Below are 21837 nucleotides of genomic sequence, written 5' to 3' on the forward strand. Positions count from 1 at the left end.
CTTTGAGATAAGAGTCTCATGGACTTTCCTGCCCTGGCTGGCTTCGAAAAATGATCCTCAGTTTCAAGTTGCAATGTAGTGCCCTGGGCTTCCCATGGACTCTTGTCTCCTATTAACCACCAAAAACAAAAAAGAGTGACGGAAGTTCAGCTTTGGTTAAAAAAAAAAAAAGGAGAACCTGCCGGCAATGAGGAAAACAAAAAACAAAAAAAACTGAGACCAAGTGGCTATGCATTGAGTTCAGGTCCTAGAAATTACACACACACACACACACACACACACACACACACACACACACACACACACACAAAAGAAGTTGAACTGTGGCTCAAGGTGTGAAGCCTGCTGTAAAAGACAGAGAACAAAGAACTTCAGGGAGAGTGGCCAGGCCTTTAGTAATAAGCCATAAAACCTGCAATAACAAAAAACAACATAAGGAAGAAGAAAATAAAGGAAGGCAAACAAAAGTAAGTCACAGATTTTAAAATGGAGACTCATACATGTAATCTTAGCTGTTCATGGTGGGTGAAATCTGAGGATCATAGTTTGAAGCCAGCTTGGGCAGGAAAGTCCATGAGAATCATGTTCATGTGTGCAATGGGTGGGCTTGAGGTGTTATGCTCAAGGCTAGAGCACGACACTACTTCCTCTATTGGTGGTTAACTGGAGATAAAAGAGTCTCATGGAGTTTCCTATCCTGGCTGGTCTTGAACCTCAATCTTCAGATTTCAAGCCTCCCTGTAGCGGACTTGACTACTCCTTGGACTCATCTAAAACCACCAAAAACAAACAAACAAATCCAGGAAGAGTTGAGCTCAAGTATTAGAGCCTGCTAGCCCTGAGAGAACACACACACACACACACACACACACACACACACACACACACACACACAAAGACAAATTGGCTATGCCCTGAGTTCAAGCACTAGGACTTCCAAAAATACAATAAAAAAGTTGAGGGGCTGGGAATATGGCTTAGTGGTAAGAGTGTTTGCCTCTTATATATGAAGCCCTGGGTTCACTTACCCAGCACCACATATATAGAAAAAGCCAGAAGTAAAGCTATGACTAAAGTGGTAGTGGGCTAGCCTTGAGCAAAAAGAAGCCTTGAGCAAAAAGAAGCCAGGGACAGAACTCAGGCCCTGAGTCCAAGGTCCAGGACTGGCAAAAAAAATTTTTTTGAGCTATGGCTCAAGGTATGAGGTCTGGTCTAAAGACAGAGAAACAGAGAGACAGACACAGAGGCATAGTGAGAGAAACTTCAAGGAGATGGCCAGATCTTTAGTAACAAGTTATAAAAACTGCTAACAACAAAAAACCCCAAGAACATTAACTGAATAGGGAGACAAAGTAGAGCCAATTACAGCTTTTAAAATAAAGACTTTATATCTGTAATGTAAACTGTTTCTTGTAGGTGAAATCTGAGGATCGCGGGTTGAAGTCAGCCTGGGCAGGAAAGTCCATGAAACTCGTTTTTGTGTGTGCCAGGGGTGGGATTGAACTTTTGGTGTTCTACTCAGAACTAGGCTCTACTTCTCTCTGCCTATTGGTGGTTAACTGAGATGAGTCTCATGGACTTTCCTGAAAAGGCTGGCTTCAAACCGCAATCCTCAAAATTTCAGACACTGTGTAAGTGCCGTAGGCTTCTCATGGACTCTCATCTCCTATTAACCACCAGAAAGAAAGAGAGGAGAGGAAAGAAAGAAAGAAAGAAAGAAAGAAAGAAAGAAAGAAAGAAAGAAAGAAAGAAAGAAAGAAAGAAGGAAGGAAGGAAGGAAGGAAGGATGGAAGGAAGGAAGGAATACAGAAAGGAAGAAAGGAAGGAAGGAAGGAAGGAAGGAAGGCAGGAAGGAAGGAAGGCAGGAAGGAAGAGAGGGAGACACAGAGAGAAAGACAGAAATAGGAAAGATAGAAACAGAATGAGAAATTGAGAGGCAGAGAAAAGAGAAAGAGAAAGAGAAAGAAAGAAACAGAGGAAAACAAGAACAAAAGAGAGATGGAAAGTAAGAGAGTAAGAAAAAGAGACACAGATATAGAAAGAGGAGAGAGAAAAGAATAGAAAGAGAGAGAGAAAAAAAAGAGAAAATGAGAGACACAGAGAAAGAGATAGGGAGAAAGAGGAAAGAGAAAGAGAATAATAGAAAGAAAGAAAGTAAAAGAGAGAGGAAAGAAAGAAAGAAAAAGAAAGAGAGAAAAAAAGAAAGAAAAAAAGAAAGACAGGCAAACAGGCAGACGTTGAGCGTTGACTCATGTAGTGGAGCCTGCTAGCCATGTGGTGGGAAAAAAGAAACTGGGACAAATTAGCCAGGCCCTGACTTCAACCCCCAGAGTTTCCACAGAAAGAGAGAGAGAAAAAAAAGAAGGAAGAAAGGAAGAAAGAGAGAAAGAAATAAAAGGAGACACACAGAGAGAGACAGAAAGAGGAGAGAAAGTAAGGGAAAAGAGAATTTGAAAGACAAAGTAAGAGGTAGGAAGAAAGAGGAAAGAGAAAGAGAAAAATAAAAATAAAGAAATAGAGAAAGAATGAAAGAGAGTAAAGAAAGAAAGAAACAAAGAAAGAAGGAAGGAAAGAAACAGAGACAAAGCCAGGCAGAAGTCAAGCTGTGGGTCAAGGAGTGGAGCCTTCTAGCCCTGTGTTTAAAAAAAAAAAACAACAACAACAACACAACATCCCAGGAATCCGACTGTGGCTCTACTTCTACACCTTCTTTGAATTAAGCATAACAACAAAAACAAAACAAAAACCACCAGACCTTGAACACTGATCAGGTACTGATTTCAAGCCCTACTAAAAGAACAAAAACAAAACACTGTTTGACCTGTGGCACAAGTTGTAGAGTCTGCTAGTTTCAAAATGAAAAGCAATGAAAAAAAACCCTGAGGGTAAGGGGCTAGGTTCTAACATCAGGCCAGAGAAACTGAACTAAAGAAGAAGAAGACAAGAAAAGAACAATAAAACAGATGAAAAGGAAGGTGAAAAGAAGAGAAAGCCAATTAAATATTTTTAAATTATGGCTCAAATCTGTAATCCTACCTGCGCAAGTCGCTGAAATCTGAGGATCTTAGTTTGAAGCCAGCCTGGGGAGGAAAGTCCATGAGACATTTTTATGGGCTTGAACTTGAGGTGCTCAAGGCTAGAGCTCTGTTACTTCCTGTCTATTGATGGTTAACTGGAGATAAGAGTCTCATGGATTTTCCTGTCCAGGTTGGACTCGAACCTCAATCTTCAGATTTCAAGCCTCTCTGAAGTGCACTTGCCTACTCCTTGGACTCATCTAAAACCACCAAAAACAAACAAACAAACAAACAAACAAATCCAGAAGAGTTGAGCTCAAGTATTAGAGCCTGCTAGCCCTGAGAGAAACATACACACACGCACACAAACACACACACAGAAACAATGATAAAGTGTCTGTGCCCTGAGTTCAAGCCCGAGGACTTCCAAAAATACAATAATGAAGTAGTTGAGGGGTTGGGAATATGGCCTAGTGGTAGAGTGCTTGCCTCTTATACATGAAGCCCTGGGTTAATTTACCCAGCACCACATATATAGAAAAAGCCAGAAGTGGTGCTGTCACTCAAGTGGAGGAGTGCTAGACTTGAGGAAAAAGAAGCCAGTGAAAGTGCTCAGGCCATGAGTCCAAGGTCCAGGACTGGCAAAAAAAAATTTTTTTGAGCTATGGCTCAAGGTATGAGGTCTGCTCTAAAGAAAGTGAAACAGAGAGACAGACACAGAGACATAGTGAGAGAAACTTCAAGGAGATGGCCAGACCTTTAGTAACAAGCCATAAAAACTGCGCTAACAACAAAAAACCCCAAGAACATTAACTGAGAAGGAAGACAAAGTAGAGCCAATTACAGCTTTTAAAATAAAGACTTTACATCTATAATGTAAGCTGCTTTTTGTAGGTGAAATCTGAGGATCGCGGGTTGAAGCCAGCCTGGGCAGGAAAGTCCATGAGACTCGTTTTCATGTGTGCCCGGGTGGGATTGAACTTTTGGTGTTCTACTCAGGAGTAGGCTCTACTTCTCTCTGCCTATTGGTGGTTAATTGAGATGAGTCTCATGGACTTTCCTGACCAGGCTGGCTTCAAACCGCAATCCTCAGAATTTCAGAAACTGTGTAAGTGCCCTAGGCTTCTCATGGACTCTCATCTATTAACCACCAGAAAGAAAGAAAGAAAGAAAGAAAGAGAGAGAGAGAGAAAGAAAGAATGAATGAAAGAAAGAAAGAGGAAGAGCGAAAGAGAGAAAGAGAGAGAAAGAAAAAAAGAGAGGGAGACACAGAGATACAAAGAGAGAGACAGAAATAGGAAAGATAGGAACAGAATGAGAAATTGAGAGACAAAGAAAACTGAAAGAAAGAAACAGGAAAAGAAGAAAAAAAGAGAGAGACAGAAAGGAAGAGAATTAGAAAAAGAGACACAGAGAGAGACAGAGGACAGAGAGAAAGAAAGAGAAAGAAAAGAGATAATGAGAGACTCAGAGAAAGAGAGAGGGAGAAAGAGGAAAGAGATCAGTAGCCATGCCCTGGGTTCTAGCCCCAGAGCTTCCACATAAAGAGAGAGAGAGAGAGAGAGAGAGAGAGAGAGAGAGAGAGAGAGAGAGAGAGAGAGAGAGAGAGAAAAGAAGGAAAGAAAGGAAGAAAGAGAGAATAAGAGGGAAACACACAGAGAGGGACAGAAAGAGGAGAGAAAGAAAAGGAAAAGAGAAAATGAGAGACAAAGAGGTAGAAAGAAAGAGGAAAGACAAAGAGAAAAATAAAAAGAAAGAAAAAAAAGAATGAGAGGAAAGAAAGAAAGAAACAAAGAAAGAAGGAAGGAAAGAAAGAGACAAAGACAGGCAGAAGTGGACCTGTGGCTCAAGGAGTGGAGCCTGCTAGCCTGTATTAAAAAAAATAAAAAAGCAACACAACATCCCAGGAATCTGACTGTGGCTCTACTTCTACACCTTCTTTGAATTAAGCATAACAACAAAAGCAAAACAAAAACCACCAGACCTTGAACACTGATGAGGTACGGATTTCAAGCCCTACTAAAAGAACAAAAACAAAACACTGTTTGACCTGTGGCTCAAGTTGTAGAGTCTGCTAAGTTTCAAAATGAAAAACAATGCAAAAAAAACCTGAGGGTAAGGGGCTATGTTCTAACATCAGGCCAGAGCAACTGAACTAAAGAAGAAGAAGACAAGAAAAGAACAATAAAACAGATGAAAAGGAAGGTGAAAAAGAGAAAGAGCCAATTAAATTTTTTTAAATTATGGCTCAAATGTGTAATCATTCCTGCTCAAGTCACTGAAATCTGAGGATCTTGGTTTGAAGCCAGCCTGGGCAGGAAAGTACATGAGACATTTTTGGGGTGGGCTTGAACATGTGGTGCTCAAAGCTAGAGCTCTGCGACTTTGTCTATTTATGGTTAACAGGAGATGAGAGTCTCATGGACTTTCCTATCCTGGCTGGTCTCGAACCTCAATCTTCAGATTTTAAGCCTCTCTGTAGTGGACTTGACTACTACTTGGACTCATCTATTAACCATCAAAAAAAAACAAATCCAGGAAGAGTTGAGCTCAAGTATTAGAGCCTGCTAGCCCCGAGAGAAACACAAACACACACACACACACACACACACACACACACACACACACACACAAATTGGCTATGCCCTGAATTCAAGCACTAGGACTTCCAAAAATACAATAAAAAAGTTGAGGGGCTGGGAATACGGCCTAGTGGTAGAGTGTTTGCCTCTTATATATGAAGCCCTGGGTTCATTTACCCAGCACCAAATATATAGAAAAAGCCAGAAGTGAAGGTATAGCTAAAGTGGTAGTGGGCTAGCCTTGAGCAGAAAGAAGCCTTGAGCAAAAAGAAGCCAGTGACAGCGCTCAGGCCCTGAGTCCAAGGTCCAGGACTGGCAAAAAAAAAATTATTTTTGAGCTATGGCGCAAGGTATGAGGTCTGCTCTAAAGACAGAGAAACAGACACAGAGGCATAGTGAGAGAAACTTCAAGGTGATGGCCAGACCTTTAGGAACAAGCCATAAAAACTGTGCTAACAACAAAAACCCCAAGAACAGTAACTGAAAAGGAAGACAAAGTAGAGCCAATTACAGCTTTTAAAATAAAGACTTTATATGTGTAATGTAAGCTGCTTCTTGTAGGTGAAATCTGAGGATCACGGGTTGAAGCCAGCCTGGGCCGGAAAGTCCATGAGACTCGTTTTTGTGTGTGCCAGGGGTGGGATTGAACGTTTGGTGTTCTACTCAGAACTAGGCTCTACTTCTCTCTGCCTATTGGTGGTTAATTGAGATGAGTCTCATGGACTTTCCTGACCAGGCTGGCTTCAAACCACAATCCTCAGAATTTCAGACACTGTGTAAGTGCCCTAGGCTTCTCATGGACTCTCATCTCCTACTAACCACCAGAAAGAAAGACAGGAGAGGAAAGAAAGAAAGAAAGAAAGAAAGAAAGAAAGAAAGAAAGAAAGAAAGAAAGAAAGAAAGAAAGAAAGAAAGAAAGAAAGAAAGAAAGAAGAAAGAAAGAGAGGGAGAGAGAAACAAAGACAGAAAGAAAGAAAGAAAGAAAGAAAGAAAGAAAGAAAGAAAGAAAGAAAGGAAGGAAGGAAGGAAGGAAGGAAGGAAGGAAGGAAGAAAGGAAGGAAGGAAGGAAGGAAGGAAGGAAGGAAGGAAGGGAGGAAGAAAGAGAGGGAGACACAGAGAGAGAGAGACACAGAGAGACAGAAATAGGAAAGATAGAAACAGAATGAGAAATTGAGAGGCAGAGAAAAGAGAAAGAGAAAGTAAGAAACAGAGGAAAACAAGAACAAAAGAGAGACGGAAAGTCAGAGAGTAAGAAAAAGAGACACAGAGATAGAAAGAGAAGAGAGAGAAAGAGGAATAGAAAGAGAAAGAGAGAAAGAAAAGAGAGAAAATGAGAGAAACAGAGAAAGATAGGGAGAAAGAGGAAAGAGAACGAGAGTAATAGAAAGAAAGAAAGAAAAAGAAAATAAAAGAGAGAGGAAAGAAAGAAAAAGAAAGAGAAAAAAATAAATAAAGAAAGAAAGACAGGTAAACAGGAAGACGTTGAGCTGTGACTCATGTAGGGGAGCCTGCTAGCCATGTGGTGGGATAAAAGAAACTGGGACAAATTAGCCAGGCCCTAACTTCAACCTCCAGAGCATCCACAAAAAGAGAGAGAGAAAAAAAGAAGGAAAGAAAGGAAGAAAGAGAGAAAGAAATAAAAGGAGACACACAGAGAGACAGAGGATAGAAAGTAAGGGAAAAGAGAACTTGAGAGACAAAGTAAGAGGTAGAAAGAAAGAGGAAAGAGAAAGAGAAAAATAAAAAGAAAGAAATAGAGAAAGAATGAAAGAGAGGAAAGAAAGAAAGAAACAAAGAAAGAAGGAAGGAAAGAAACAGAGACAAAGCCAGGCAGAAGTGAAGCTGTGGCTCAAGGAGTGGAGCCTTCTAGCCCTGTATTAAAAAAAAAAAAAAAAAAGCAACACAACATCCCAGGATTCCGACTGTGGCTCTACTTCTACACCTTCTTTGAATTAAGCATAACAACAAAAACAAAACAAAAACCACCAGACCTTGAACACTGATCAGGTACTGATTTCAAGCCCTACTAAAAGAACAAAAACAAAACACTGTTTGACCTGTGGCACAAGCTGTAGAGTCTGCTAGTTTCAAAATGAAAAACAATGCAAAAAAACCCTGAGGGTAAGGGGCTAGGTTCTAACATCAGGCCAGAGGAACTGAACTAAAGAAGAAGAAGAGAAGAAAAGAACAATAAAACAGATGAAAAGGAAGGTGAAAAAAGAGAAAGCCAATTAAATATTTTTAAATTATGGCTCAAATCTGTAATCCTACCTGCTCAAGTCGCTGAAATCTGAGGATCTTGGTTTGAATCCAGCCTGGGGAGGAAAGTCCATGAGACATTTTTTAGTGAGTGCCAGGGTTGGGCTTGAACTTGAGGTACTCAATGCCAGAGCTCTGTTACTTCCTGTCTATTGATGGTTAACTGGAGATAAGAGTCTCATGGGTTTTCCTGTCCAGGTTGGCCTCGAAACTCAATCTTCAGATTTCAAGCCTCTCTGAAGTGCACTTGCCTACTCCTTGGACTCATCTAAAACCACCAAAAACAAACAAACAAACAAACAAATCCAGGTAGAGTTGAGCTCAAGTATTAGAGCCTGCTAGCCCTGAGAGAAACACACCCACATGCGCACGCGCATGCGCCCGCGCAGATACACACACACACACAAAGACAAAGTGGATATGCCCTGAGTTCAAGCCCTAGGACTTCCAAAAATACAATATAAAAAGTTGAAGGGCTGGGAATATGGCCTAGTGGTAGAGTGTCTGCCTCTTATACATGAAGCCCTTGGTTCATTTACCCAGCACCACATATATAGAAAAGGCCAGAAGTGAAGCTATGGCTAAAGTGGTAGTGTGCTAGCCTTGAGCAAAAAGAAGCCAGGGACAGTGCTCAGGCCCTGAGTCCTAGGTCCAGGAATGGCAAAAAAAATTTTTTTTGAGCTATGGCTCAAGGTATGAGGTCTGCTCTAAAGACAGAGAAACAGAGAGACAGACACAGAGGCATACTGCGAGAAACTTCAAGGAGATGGCCAGATCTTTAGGAACAAGCTATAAAAACTGCTAACAACAAAAAACCCCAAGAACATTAACTGAAAAGGGAGACAAAGTAGAGCCAATTACAACTTTTAAAATAAAGACTTTATATCTGAAATGTAAGCTGCTTCTTGTAGGTGAAATCTGAGGATCGCGGGTTGAAGTCAGCCTTGGCAGGAAAGTCCATGAGACTCGTTTTTGTGTGTGCCAGGGGTGGGATTGAACTTTTGGTGTTCTACTCAGAACTAGGCTCTACTTCTCTCTGCCTATTGGTGGTTAATTGAGATGAGTCTCATGGACTTTCCTGACCAGGCTGGCTTCAAACCGCAATCCTCAAAATTTCAGACACTGTGTAAGTGCCGTAGGCTTCTCATGGACTCTCATCTCCTATTAACCACCAGAAAGAAAGAGAGGAGAGGAAAGAAAGAAAGAAAGAAAGAAAGAAAGAAAGAAAGAAAGAAAGAAAGAAAGGAAGAGAGGGAGACACAGAGAGAGAAATACAGAAATAGGAAAGATAGAAACAGAATGAGAAATTGAGAGACAGAAAAGAGAAAGAGAAAGAGAAAGAAAGAAACAGAGGAAAACAAGAACAAAAGAGAGACGGAAAGTAAGAGAGTAAGAAAAAAGAGACACAGAGATAGAAAGAGGAGAGAGAAAAGAATAGAAGAGAAAGAGATTAAGAAAAGAGAAAATGAGACACAGAGAAAGAGATAGGGAGAAAGAGGAAAGAGAAAGAGAATAATAGAAAGAAAGAAAGTAAAAGAGAGAGGAAAGAAAAAGAAAAAGAAAGAGAAAAAAATAAATAAAGAAAGAAAGTCAGGCAAACAGGCAGACGTTGAGCGTTGACTAATGTAGTGGAGCCTGCTAGCCATGTGGTGGGAAAAAAGAAACTGGGACAAATTAGCCAGGCCCTGCCTTCAACCCCCAGTTTCCACAAAAAGAGAGAGAGAAAAAAAAGAAGGAAAAAAGGAAGAAAGAGAGAAAGAAATAAAAGGAGACACACAGAGAGAGACAGAAAGAGGAGAGAAAGTAAGGGAAAAGAGAATTTGAGAGACAAAGAAAGAGGTAGGAAGAAAGAGGGAAGAGAAAGAGAAAAATAAAAAGAAAGAAATAGAGAAAGAATGAAAGAGATGAAAGAGAGAAACAAAGAAAGAAGGGAGGAAAGAAACAGAGACAAAGCCAGGCAGAAGTGGACCTGTGGCTCAAGGAGTGGAGCCTTCTAGCCCTGTATTTAAAAAAAAAAAAAACAAAAAGCAACACAACATCCCAGGATTCCGACTGTGGCTCTACTTCTACACCTTCTTTGAATTAAGCATAACAACAAAAGCAAAACAAAAACCACCAGACCTTGAACACTGATGAGGTACGGATTTCAAGCCCTACTAAAAGAACAAAAACAAAACACTGTTTGACCTGTGGCTCAAGTTGTAGAGTCTGCTAGTTTCAAAATGAAAAACAATGCAAAAAAACCTGAGGGTAAGGGGCTATGTTCTAACATCAGGCCAGAGCAACTGAACTAAAGAAGAAAAAGACAAGAAAAGAACAATAAAACAGATGAAAAGGAAGGTGAAAAAGAGAAAGAGCCAATTAAATTTTTTTGAATTATGGCTCAAATCTGTAATCATTCCTGCTCAAGTCGCTGAAATCTGCGGATCTTGGTTTGAATCCAGCCTGGGCAGGAAAGTACATGAGACATTTTTGTGGTGGGCTTGAACTTGTGGTGCTCAAAGCTAGAGCTCTGTGACTTTCTGTCTATTGATGGTTAACTGGAGATAAGAGTCTCATAGACTTTCCTGTCCAGATTGGCCTCGAACCTCAATCTTCAGAGTTCAAGCTTCTCTGTAGTGCACTTGACTACTCTTTGGACTCATCTATTAACCACCAAAAACAAATAAAATCCAGGCAGAAGTAGAGATCAAGTAGTAGAGCCTGCTAGCCCTGAGAGGCACACACAAACACAATGATAAAGTGTCTGTGCCCTGAGTTCAAGCCTTAGGACTTCCAAAAATACAATAAAGAAAAAAAGTTGAGGGTTTGGGAATATGGCCTAGTGGTAGATTGCTTGCCTGTTATACATGAAGCCCTGGGTTAATTTACCCAGCACCACAAATATAGAAAAAGCCAGAAGTGATGGCATGGTTCACTCAAGTGGTAGAGTGCTAGCCTTGAGCAAAAAGAAGCCAGGGACAGTGCTCAGGCCCTGAGTCCAAGGTTCAGGACTGGCAAAAAAAAATATTTCTGAGCTATGGCTCAAGGTATGAGGTCTGCTCTAAAGACAGAGAAACAGAGAGAAAGACATAGAGACATAGTGAGAGAAACTTCAAGGAGATGGCCAGACCTTTAGTAACAATCCATAAAAACTGCAGTAACAACAAAAACCCCAAGAACAATAACTGAAAAGGAACACAAAGTAGCGCCAATTACAGCTTTTAAAATAAAGACTTTATATCTGAAATGTAAGCTGCTTCTTGTAGGTGAAATCTGAGGATTGCGGGTTGAAGCCAGCCTGGGCAGGAAAGTCCATGAGACTCGTTTTTGTGTGTGCCAGGGGTGGGATTGAACTTTTGGTGTTCTACTCAGGACCAGGCTCTACTTTTCTCTGCCTACTGGTAGTTAATTGAGATGAGTCTCATGGACTTTCCTGACTAGGCTGGCTTCAAACTGCAATCTTCAGAATTTCAGACACTGTGTAAGTGCCCTAGGCTTCTCATGGACTCTCATCTCCTATTAACCACCAGAAAGAAAGAGAGGAGAGGAAAGAAAGAAAGAAAGAAAGAAAGAAAGAAAGAAAGAAAGAAAGAAAGAAAGAAAGAAAGAAAGAAAGAAAGAATGGAAGGAAGGAAGGAAGGAAGGAAAAAAGACACAGAGAGACACAGAGAGAGACAGAAATAGGAAAGATACAAAGAAAATGAGAAATTGAGAGACAGAGAAAAGAGAAAGAGAAAGAAACAGGAAAAGGTGAACGAAAGAGAGAGGTAGAAAGTATGAAGAGACACAGAGAGTGACAGAAAGAGGAAAGAGGAAGAGAAACAGAAAGAGAAAGAAAGGAGAGAAAATGAGAGACACAGATAAAGAGACAGAGAGAGAGGAAAGAAAGCGATAAATAGAAAGAGAACGATAAAGAAAAAGAGAAAGACAGGAAAGAAAGAGAATAAGAAATAAAGGAAGAGAATGAGAGAGAGAGAAAGAAAGAGACACAGAGAGACAGAAATAGGAAAGAAATGGAATGAGAAATTGAGAAACATAAAAAACAGAAAAAGATAGAGAAAGAAAGAAACAGAGGTAAAGAAGAAAGAAGAGACAGATAGAAAGAAAAAGAGACACAGAGAGAGATAGGAAGAGGAGAGAGAGAAAGAGAGAAATAGAAAGAGAAAGCAAGTAAAGAGAGAAAATGAGAGGCACAGAAAGGGACTGGAAGAGGAAAAGGAAAGAGAAATAAAAAGAGAGAAAGATAACGAGAGGAAAGAATGAGAGAAAGAAAGAAAAGAAAGAAAGAAAGGAACAGAGGAAGGAAGGGAGGGAGCGATAAAAAGGAAGAAAGAAAGAATAAAAGAGAGGAGAGACACAGAGAGACTGGAAGGAAAAAAGTGAAAGAGAGTAATAGAAAGAGAATGAAAAGAAACAAAGTGAGAGACATAGAAAAAGAGACAGGAAGAAAGACGAAGGAGAAAGAGAGAAATAGAAAAAAGAGAAAGAGAAAGAAAGACAAAGAGGAAAGAAACAGAGAGAGAGAGAGAGAGAGAGAGAGAGAGAGAGAGAGAGAGAGAGAGAGAGAGAGAGAAAGACAGGGAAACAGGCAGAATTTGACCTGTGACTCAAGTAGTAGAGCCTGCCAGCTTTATGGAGGGAAAAAGAAACTGAGACCAAGTAGCCATGCCCTGAGTTCAAGCCCCACAAAAGAATGAAAAAAAATGGCCCAAACAACAGGAAGAAAACCCACAGAAGATGAGGTGAGGCTCAATGTGAGAAACTCGTTAGACATAAAGAGAGAGAGAAAAACAACCACTACCACCTCTGGGAGTGTGCCCATATTTTAATAACAAGCCATAGAACCTGCAGTAACAACAAAATAACTACTCCAAAAAGAACAATAAATGAAAAGGAAGCCAAAGAAGAGCCAAGTAAAGATTTTAAAATCGAGAGTCAAAGCTGTAATCTAAGCTGCTCATACTGGGTGAAATCTGAGGCTCGTGGTTCAAAGCCAGCCTGGGCAGGAAAGTCCGTGAGACTTGTTTTCCTGTATGCCAGCAGTGGGCACTATTACCTCCTGGCTCCAGGTGGTTAATTTCAGATAAGAGTCTCACAAACGTTTCTGCCCAGGCTGACTTCGAACCACAATCCTCAGATTTTAGGACATTGTGTGTAGTGAGTGCCCTTGGCCACCAATGGACTCGTATCCCCTATTAATCACCAAAAAAAGAAAGAAGAATAAAAAGACAGAATTTCAGCTGTGCTTGGAGTAGTAAAGTGTGCTAGCCATGAGGGGGAAAGAACACTCAGAGACACTCACAAGGCCCTAATTTCAAGCCCTTACAAACACCACCAAGAATAAATAATATAAAATGAAACTTGGCCTTCAGCGCTTGAGTTCTAGCCCTATGAGTAGAACCAAAAAAAAAAAAAAAAGTCAGTGGTTTATCTTGGCCCAAGTTTAAAGCAAGCTAGTTTTCAAAGATCAAAACAGAAGAACAAAGCAAAAGTGGCAAGGTCCTGCTAACAATGACAACAACAAAAAATGACGATAAATAGGGGCTAGGAATATGGCCTAGTGGTAAAGTGCTTGTCTTGTATACATGAAGCCCTGGGTTCGATTTCTCAGCACCACATATATAGAAAAAGCTCGAAGTGGCGCTGTAGCTCAAGTCACCAAGTGCTAGCCTCAAGCAAAAAGAAGCCAGGGACAGTGCTCAGACCCTGAGTCCAAGGTACAAGACTGGCAAAAAAAATTTATTTTGAGCTTTGGCTCAACATATGAGGTCTGCTCTAAAGACAGAGAATCAGACAGAGAGAGAGAGAGAGAGAGAGAGAGAGAGAGAGAAACTTCAAGGAGAGTGGCCAGGCCTTTAGTAACAAGCAATAAAAACTGCACTAACAACAAAAAACCCCAAGAAACATAACTGAAAAGGAAGGAAAAGAAGAGCCAATGAATGTTTTTAAAATCAAGACTTTACATCTGTAATATAAGCTGTTCCTTGTAGGTGGAATCTGAGGATCACTGTTACAAGCCAGCCTGGGCAGGAAAGTCCATGAGACTCAGTTAAACACCAATAGGCAGAGAGTAGTAGAGCCTAGCCTTGAGTAGAACACCACAAGTTCAATCCCACTCCTGGCACACACACAAATGAGTCTCATGGACTTTACTGCCCAGGCTGGATTCAAACAGCAATCCTCAAATTATCCGACACTGTGTAATTGCCCTAGGCTTCCAATGGACTTTTGTCTCCTATTAACCATCAGAAAGAAAGAGAGGAATGAAAGAAAGAATTAAAGAGAGAGAGGAGAGACACAGAGCGACAGAAAGGGGAAGGAGAGAGAGAAATAGAAAGAGAGAAAGTGAGAGACAGAGAAAAAGAGACAGGAAGAAAGAGGAAAGAGAAAGAGAAAGAAAGAAAAAGAGAGGAAAGAAAGAAAGACAGGGAAACAGGCAGAAGTTGAGCTTTCACTCAAGTACTAGCTTGTGGGGGGGGGGGGTGGGAAGAAATTCAGACAAAGTAGCCATGCCCTGAGTTCAAGCCCCAGAACTTCCACAGATATATATACATATATATATACATATATATATATATGTATATATGTATATATATATAGAATGAGGAAGTGAGGGAGGGAAAGAACGAATAAGAGAGAGAGAGAAAGAGAATAGAGAGAGAATAAAAAGATAAAGGGCTGGGGATATCGCCTAGTGGCAAGAGTGCTTGTCTCGTATACATGAGATCCTGGGTTCAATTCCCCAGCACCACATATGCAGAAAATGGCCAGAAGTGGCGTTGTGGCTCAAGTGGCAGAGTACTAGCCTTGAGCAAAAAGAAGCCAGGGGACAGTGCTCAGGCCCTGAGTCCAAGCCCCAGGACTGGCCAAAAAAAAAAAAAAAAAGAGAGAAAGTGAGAGGACAGGGATAATGAGACAGGAAGAAAGAGGAAAGAAAAAATAGAAATAAAGAGAAAAAGATAAACAAGGAAAAAGAGAGAGGAAAGAAAGATAGAGAGAGAAAGAAAATAAGAAAGAGTTAGAAAGGAAAGAAAGAAAGAACTAGAAAACAATAGGCAGACAGGCAGAAGTGGAGCTGTAGCTCAAGGAGTGGAGCCTGCTAGCCCTGTATTAAAAAATATATAACAAAACATCCCAGCAATCCAATTGTGGCTCTACTTCTACACCGTCTTTGAATTAAGCATAGCAACAAAAGCAAAACAAAAATCACCAGGTCTTGAACAGTGTTGAGGTACTGATTTTAAGCCCTAACAAACGAACAAAGACAAACAAAAACAAAACAGTGGTTAATCTGTGGCTCAAGTTGTAGAGTCTGCTAGTTTCAAATTGAAAAACAATGCAAAAAACCTGAGGGTAAGTGGCTATGTTCTAACATCAGGCCAGAGGAAAAAAGGGGGGGGGAAGAAGTAGGAGGAGGAGGAGGAGGAGGAAAGAACAATAAACCAGATGAAAAGGAAAATGACAAAAGAGAGGAACCATTTAAATATATTTAAATTATGGCTCAAATCTGCAATCCTACCCGCTCAAGTCGCTGAAATCTGAGGTTCTTGGTTCGAAGCCAGCCTGAGCAGGATAGTCCATGAGACATTTTTTAGTCAGTGATGGGGATGCGCTTGAACTTAGGGTGCTTTTCTCATGAGTAAAGCCCTACTACTTTCTGTCTTGTTTGTGGTTAGTGATGAGTCTCATGGACTTTCCAACCCAGGCTGCCTTTGAACCGCAATCCTCCACCTGCACTAACAAAAAAACAAATAAATATACCAAAAAGAACAATAAATGAAAAGGAAGCCAAAGAAGAGCCAAGTAAAGATATTAAAATTGAGAGTCAAAGCTGTAATATGAGCTGCTCGTGCTGGGTGAAATCTGAGGATCATGGTTCGAAGCCAGCCTGGGAAGGAAAGTGCATGAGACTTGTTTTCCTGTATGCCAGCAGTGGGCACTATTACTTCCTGGCTGGAGGTGGTTCATTTCAGGTAAGTGTCTCACAGACTTTCCTGTCCAGGCTGGCTTTGAACTGCAATCCTCAGATTTTAAGACACTGTGTAGTGCCCTTGGCTACCCATGGACACTTTTCTTCTAGTAGCCACCAAGAAAAATGAAAAAGGCAGACGCTGATCTCTGGCTTAAGTAGGAGAGCCTGCTAACCTTCAATTTAAAAAAAAAAAAAAAGAAAAAGAAAACACACTCTAGTAATCCACTTTTGGCTCTAACTCTACACCTTCTTTGATTTAAGCATAGAAACAAAAACAAAAAAGCAACCGCTCATGGATAGTGATGAGGCCCTGAGTTCAAGCCCTAACAGAGGAACGAAAAAAAAAAAAAACCCTCAAAAAAATTATAAAGCACAAAAAAACCACAACCCCCCATACACACAAAAAGGCTGAAATTCACTTGTGGGTAAACTTGGAGAGCCTGCTAGCTTTGAGGGAAAAAATGAGGAAATGTTGCCAGTGTGTGGGTTCACCCACTAGATCCAACCAGCACACACAGAACCACCACCACCAACAACAAAAAACCAGAAGTTCCACTGTGGTTCAAGGTATGAATCCTGCTAATCCCGAGCAAAAAGAAAAAAAACACCAAAAATCTGGAAAAATTGGCAGGCAGTCCCTGAGTTCAATCCTTAGGATCGACAGGATTACCACTCAAATAAAAAAAAAGTCACAAGCTGAGCTTTGGGTCAAATTGTAGAGCCTGCTAGAAGGAAAACACACACCACCACCAAGAAGGAAGAAAGATAGGGAGGGAGGGAGGGAGGGAGGGAGGGAGGGAGGATGGAAGGGAGGAAGGGAGGAAGGAAGGAAGGAAGGAAGGAAAAATAAAAACAAGAAGCATGTTCAGGCCTGACTCTGTAACAACAATAACAAATAATAATAAAAATGAAAAGGACAGTAAAAAGACAAAAGCCCCTGAAAGATCTTAGAGATCAGAGTGATGTTTGTTCTTGCCTGAAATTCTAGATTCTTAGGAGGCTGACGGTTGTGAATCTTAATTCTTACCCAGGCCAGGTGGGAAAAACCATGAGACTTGTAAGCAATAAATCAAACACACAGGAAAGAAAGGAAGAGAGAAAGAAGGAATGAAAGAGAGAGAGAAAAAAGGAAGGAAGAATCAAAGAACAAAGGAAGGGAGAAAGAAACATAAGGAATAAAAAAAGAAAAGAGAAAGGAAGGAAAAACAAAAGAAAGGAAGGAAGGAAAGAACAAAAGAAAGGAAGAAGAAAGAAAGAAAAGAATGGTTGTTTAGAAGTGACAATTCTCAGCCTATGTGGTGATGGATCTCTGTGCTCTGCCCCCTGGGGCTGTACACCCTTGGGAGAACGAATGGGCTGGGCACCACCTGACTTCCTTATTCCCTGAGCTCTGGGCTGAGTCCCCGCCCAGGAGGGGGCTGTGGGCACTGGCAGAGGTCATCACTCAGGGGCTTGCTTGCCCAAGGGTCTTTACCCAAGTCAACCCCATCACCAGCAGCCAGCTAGGCTGATTTGCTTCTCTTTGTTGTTTTTATATTTTTTAATTTTTAAAAATTTTTTGTTTTTTGTTTTTTTTGTTTTGTTTTTTCTTTTTTCTTTTTAGATTTTAATGGAGGGATGGTTATATCATACTTATAAAATCAGTTATAGAATTCACTTATACCATATACATTTCTAAAGGAAGAGAATAGGGATTTGTCTACACACTACAAGTAAAATTAGAATTAATTTAAAAATAACTTCACGCTTAAGAGATGAAGTGATTTAGCTACATTTAAAGTGGGACCCAACACCTCTCCACTATGCGTGTTCATCGTAAGTGTGCTAAGGATGGAGAATACATAGCCGACAGCATTTTCAGGCAACCAAAGACAGTGTGATCTGTTATTTCCTTCTGATGACGTTCCTGTTTGTCTTTGCAGGACTTTCAATTTTTTTTTAATTTTTTATTTTTTGGTAAGAAAATAAGTCAAGTGTTTTCAGTCAGGGTAATTGGTAACCATCAGAGCAGTCTTGTATGGGGTTAGCAGTGTTCAGAGCCTCCAGCTTGGGTTCCCTTGCACACCTATTGGTACAAATCCCCTGCCTGGGGTTGTGGGAGTCAATGACACGGGCATCTAGAAGCTCTCAGTGACTTTGGGGTCTTTCAGTCCCTGCTCTGTCCTTGGCACCGCAGACAGCAGCACAGTCTGCAAAGGGCAGCAACTATCCTGCCAAACACCCCCGTCCTGCCCAGCTCTCTTCGGGATCTAGAGTCTCTGTGATCATCCTGAGGCTGCCCGGTTATCTGGGATTTTTTACCCTGGCACCTAAAGCAACAACAGCAGCCTGGGATCTTGGGGGAGCCGGCCTGGAACACCACGTGGTGGTGGCGGCGTGCTAACTGGATGGCCTCCTCTGACAGCTCTTCACTTCCATACCAGGCATACCTCCTGGGCTCTATTCCCAGCCCCTTGCAGCCCTGACTCTCGCTCTTCACCCCGCCGGGGGCCCTGTTCTCCACCTGGGGATCTGCCTGAGGCTGGAGTTCGGGTGTTTCCTTGGGGGTCTGCTGCTCGAGGACCTCCCTCGTTGGGAGGCAGCTGCAGCAGTCGGGGGCGCCCACCGGATCGGGCTGGGAGGGGGTACTGGTGGTGCCAGAGCTGGTGCTAGGCAGCAGGGCCAGGGGGGGCAGGGAGCTGCTCTTGCCTCTCTCCAGCTAGGGCTCCATGCAGGTTGGGGTCCGCTCAGAGGGTAAGAGCAAAGAATGGAGCTGGGCGGGCAAACTGGCTCTCCTCTGCGGGGGGAAGGCACAGAGGTTGGTGTGGGTGGGGTAGAGTGGCACAGGTTGGATTTTCACCGGGCTGACCGTCTCCCCCTTGAGACGATCTTTGATCATACAGTAGATGGCCATGACTTCATCGAAAGCCCTCTGCAGGACCGACTGGCGGATCTGAGGCTTGGGGTAGCCCATGATGCACATGACGGTGGTAATGGTGGGGTCTAAGTCATCAGGCAGTGGCTCATGGGGATACAGGGAGCCCTCCTCCACCCGGTCAAACCAAGGGTGTGCCATAATCTGCTGGATATCGGGCCTCTGTTTGGGGTCTACGGTTAAGAGCTTTAATAGGATGCTAAGTCCTTTTGAGGTCAGGTAAAATGGGATCTCGTACAGGCCATTTACGATCTGGGCACTTAGCTTCTGGTATGTGGTCATTTTAAAGGGGAATTTCCCCGTCACCATGAAGAACAAGATGGTGCCCAGGCCCCAGAGGTCCACCTTGAACCCATCATATTCCTCCTGCAGGTACAGCTCAGGGGCACGGAATATGAAGGCGCCACACTTCTCTGTGAGCAACTGCCCCGGGGCAATCCTGACACTGAGCCCCAGGTCCCCGACCTTGGCATTGCCCTTTTCATCCAGAAGGATGTTGTCGGGCTTCAGGTCACGGTGTGCGATTCTGTTCTGGTGTAAGTACACAATAGCACTGGTTATCTGCTTCAGGAACCTCCTGGCTTCGTCCTCATAGAGGCAGCGGCGTAATTCTGTGAGCCAGGACAGGAGGTCTCCATTGGTGGCCATTTCCAGCACCAGGTGGACATATCTCTCTCCCTGGATCACCTGGTACATCCTGATCACATGGGGGTGGTGGATATTTTTGACAATGTCCACCTCGTTTTCCACCAAGCTCAGGTTCCCTTCCTTCTCTAGCATTTTCACAGCCACCACTCTCTCTAAGAGGCGGTGATAGGCCTTCACCACCACACCGTAGCTGCCACCTCTAATGATCTCATAGGTCTCATATTGGTCACTAAAACTCTTCTCCAACAGGACAGAGTTGGACATATATTCAAATGGGGCTGGCTCCATGTTAGGATGTGGACCCGATCTTAACCGACTTAGCCAAACAAATAAGGTGGGGAGTTAAGTCTTCTCTACACTTAGCACAGTAAGTAAGGAAGGTGGAAAATCGTAACCAATTAACGGAATCAATGTGGTGGGTCCTCAATCTCAACTGTAGTTAGCTAAATAAATATGGCAGGTAGCAAATCTGAACTAAAATAAGCTAAATCATATCTTAAGTAAACTTAGTTGAATCAATTCAGTGACAGCTTAGCTTCACAGGAATTAGCACAGTATAACCCCCAGAATAATGGAATTCCCCCCAACCCACACAACCCCAAGCCTCCCTCCCTACCCCCACCCCCAAATGAAAGCTTCAACCTCGCTTGGGTTTCCTACAGCCTTCTGTCTGATGGCAGGAGATCAGTAGGGAACGCAGGCGATCAGTCGGAATCTCAGGAGATCAGTCGGGATCGCTCAGCACAGTAAGGGACCAAGCTACAGCCAGGAACCGCCTTCTGCAACTGCTGCGGGGCCTCGGAATGGCAGGTGAGGAAATGGACCAATTACAGGTGGGCCCATGACGTCACCGAGGGATGGACCAATCACAGGCGGTACCAGTGAAAGCCGCCCACCCCTCCCCTCGTGATGGTCTTGCTCCTAGGCCTCGAGGACCAAGCACCATCAAGGACGCAAGGGCAGGAGGACTGCAGCCAAGGACGCAAGGTGGATGCCGCGGTCACCCGCGTGGCGGCGTCTCGGGAACCATAAGGACCGTGGCCCAGTGCCTCCCTCCCAATCCACGGCCGTGGGATACCAGGCCCCGTATGCCCAGGCCCCTGAGCTGCAGGCCCAGGCCCTCGGCCTCCCTGTGGGCAGGCTCTGTGGCCCAGCCACACTGCGGTGGAGAGACTACCACAACTAAGCCACCTTCCCAGCCCCCCACTTCCAACCTTTTGCTGGTGAGTTGACCTTAAGACTCTAATGTACTTTCCTTCCTTTGCAAATCTTTCCATCTGGATCCTTAGATCTCAGCCTGCTGAGATCTCCTCAGCTAGGATTAGAAGTATTACCAAGGCCCCAGGATCTCTTGTTTCTTTTGTTTTTCAGGGGGTGGGGTTGGGGGTGTGTGGGGCAGTCATGGGGCTTGAACTCAGGGCCTGGGCTCTGTCCCTGAGCTTCTTTTTGCTCAAGGCTAGCACTCTGCCCCTTGAGCCACAGTGCCACTTCAAGCCTTTTCTGCTTATGTAGTGTAGCTGTGTCAAACCCAAACTTTCATGCATGCTAGGCAAACACTCTACTGTAAAGCCACATTCCCAGCCTCTAGATTTAATTTTATTTTGGGACAGTACTGGAATTTGAACTCAGGGCTCAGTGCTCTTTTGGAAAATATATATTTTTTATTAAGAAGTTGTATTTACAAATGGGGGATTCGATTCCAGAAGTGGTCAATACAATGCATCTTGATTGATGGCATGGTTTCTGTCGTTCTCCATTTTTCTCTTTCCCATCTCTACCCTCAAGTTACTAGTTGTTTTTTTTTACATAGTTCACAATAAATATAATTTAATCTCCTCAATTTTCCTGCCTCTATTTGTGTGCTCCCCACATACATCTTTCCACTTTGTTTTCATTCTCTCAAAGGGTTTGTTAGTTGTTCAAAGGAGTTACATCATTGGACTCATGCGTGCCATTATGTGTTCTGTCATCATCCTTCACTGATGAATATTCTAGATGTTTCTAAACTTTTCCTTGTACCCATATTTCTTTAATGTTCATCTCTGAAGCCTATGTCTTAGCACACTTTAGGGACTTGATCGGTAAGGCAACTTCTTAGAAGATTTAAACCCTACCCTAGCACTTTTCTGAGTGTTCACTAAAGCATTGTGTCAATGCTCATGTCAGCCTTCCAAGTCTGGTGGCTGCCTCATTGGCTTCCCAAGGCTCAATGCGCAGGAAGGTGGCATTCATCTTTATTGTGAAGAGAGGTTATAATGTAAGAAAGTGCTTAACATTTCCCTACCTGTTTCAGTTGTCTGATAAATGACGGTGGTTAGTGCCATGTCCTTTATCCCTTGAATGAACAGTCAGGAATTGATTTCTATAGCCTGAGAGAAAATGTAACTCAAGTTGATGGGATGGTGTAATACTATTTTAGGTGGCACTGTTTTTAGGATGTTCAGCTATTTTAGAGAAATATTA

The 21837-nt window shown here is 42.5% G+C and overlaps 1 protein-coding gene across 1 annotated transcript; it reads right to left on the bottom strand.

The window, feature by feature from the left end:
• Positions 1–18510: 18510 nt before the first annotated feature.
• On the bottom strand, positions 18511–19662 carry LOC125366917 (sperm motility kinase Z-like). The gene has a single exon (XM_048367619.1). It carries the CDS (start codon positions 19660–19662, stop codon positions 18511–18513), a length of 1152 nt encoding a protein of 383 aa, XP_048223576.1.
• Between the last annotated feature and the right edge of the window lie 2175 nt (positions 19663–21837).

Source organism: Perognathus longimembris, chromosome 18 (assembly GCF_023159225.1).
Source record: "Perognathus longimembris pacificus isolate PPM17 chromosome 18, ASM2315922v1, whole genome shotgun sequence".
Taxonomy (NCBI): domain Eukaryota; kingdom Metazoa; phylum Chordata; class Mammalia; order Rodentia; family Heteromyidae; genus Perognathus; species Perognathus longimembris.

Bases quoted from the DNA above. Each gene is read 5' to 3' on its own strand.
- LOC125366917 (XM_048367619.1), bottom strand. From the start codon at position 19,662: ATGGAGCCAGCCCCATTTGAATATATGTCCAACTCTGTCCTGTTGGAG.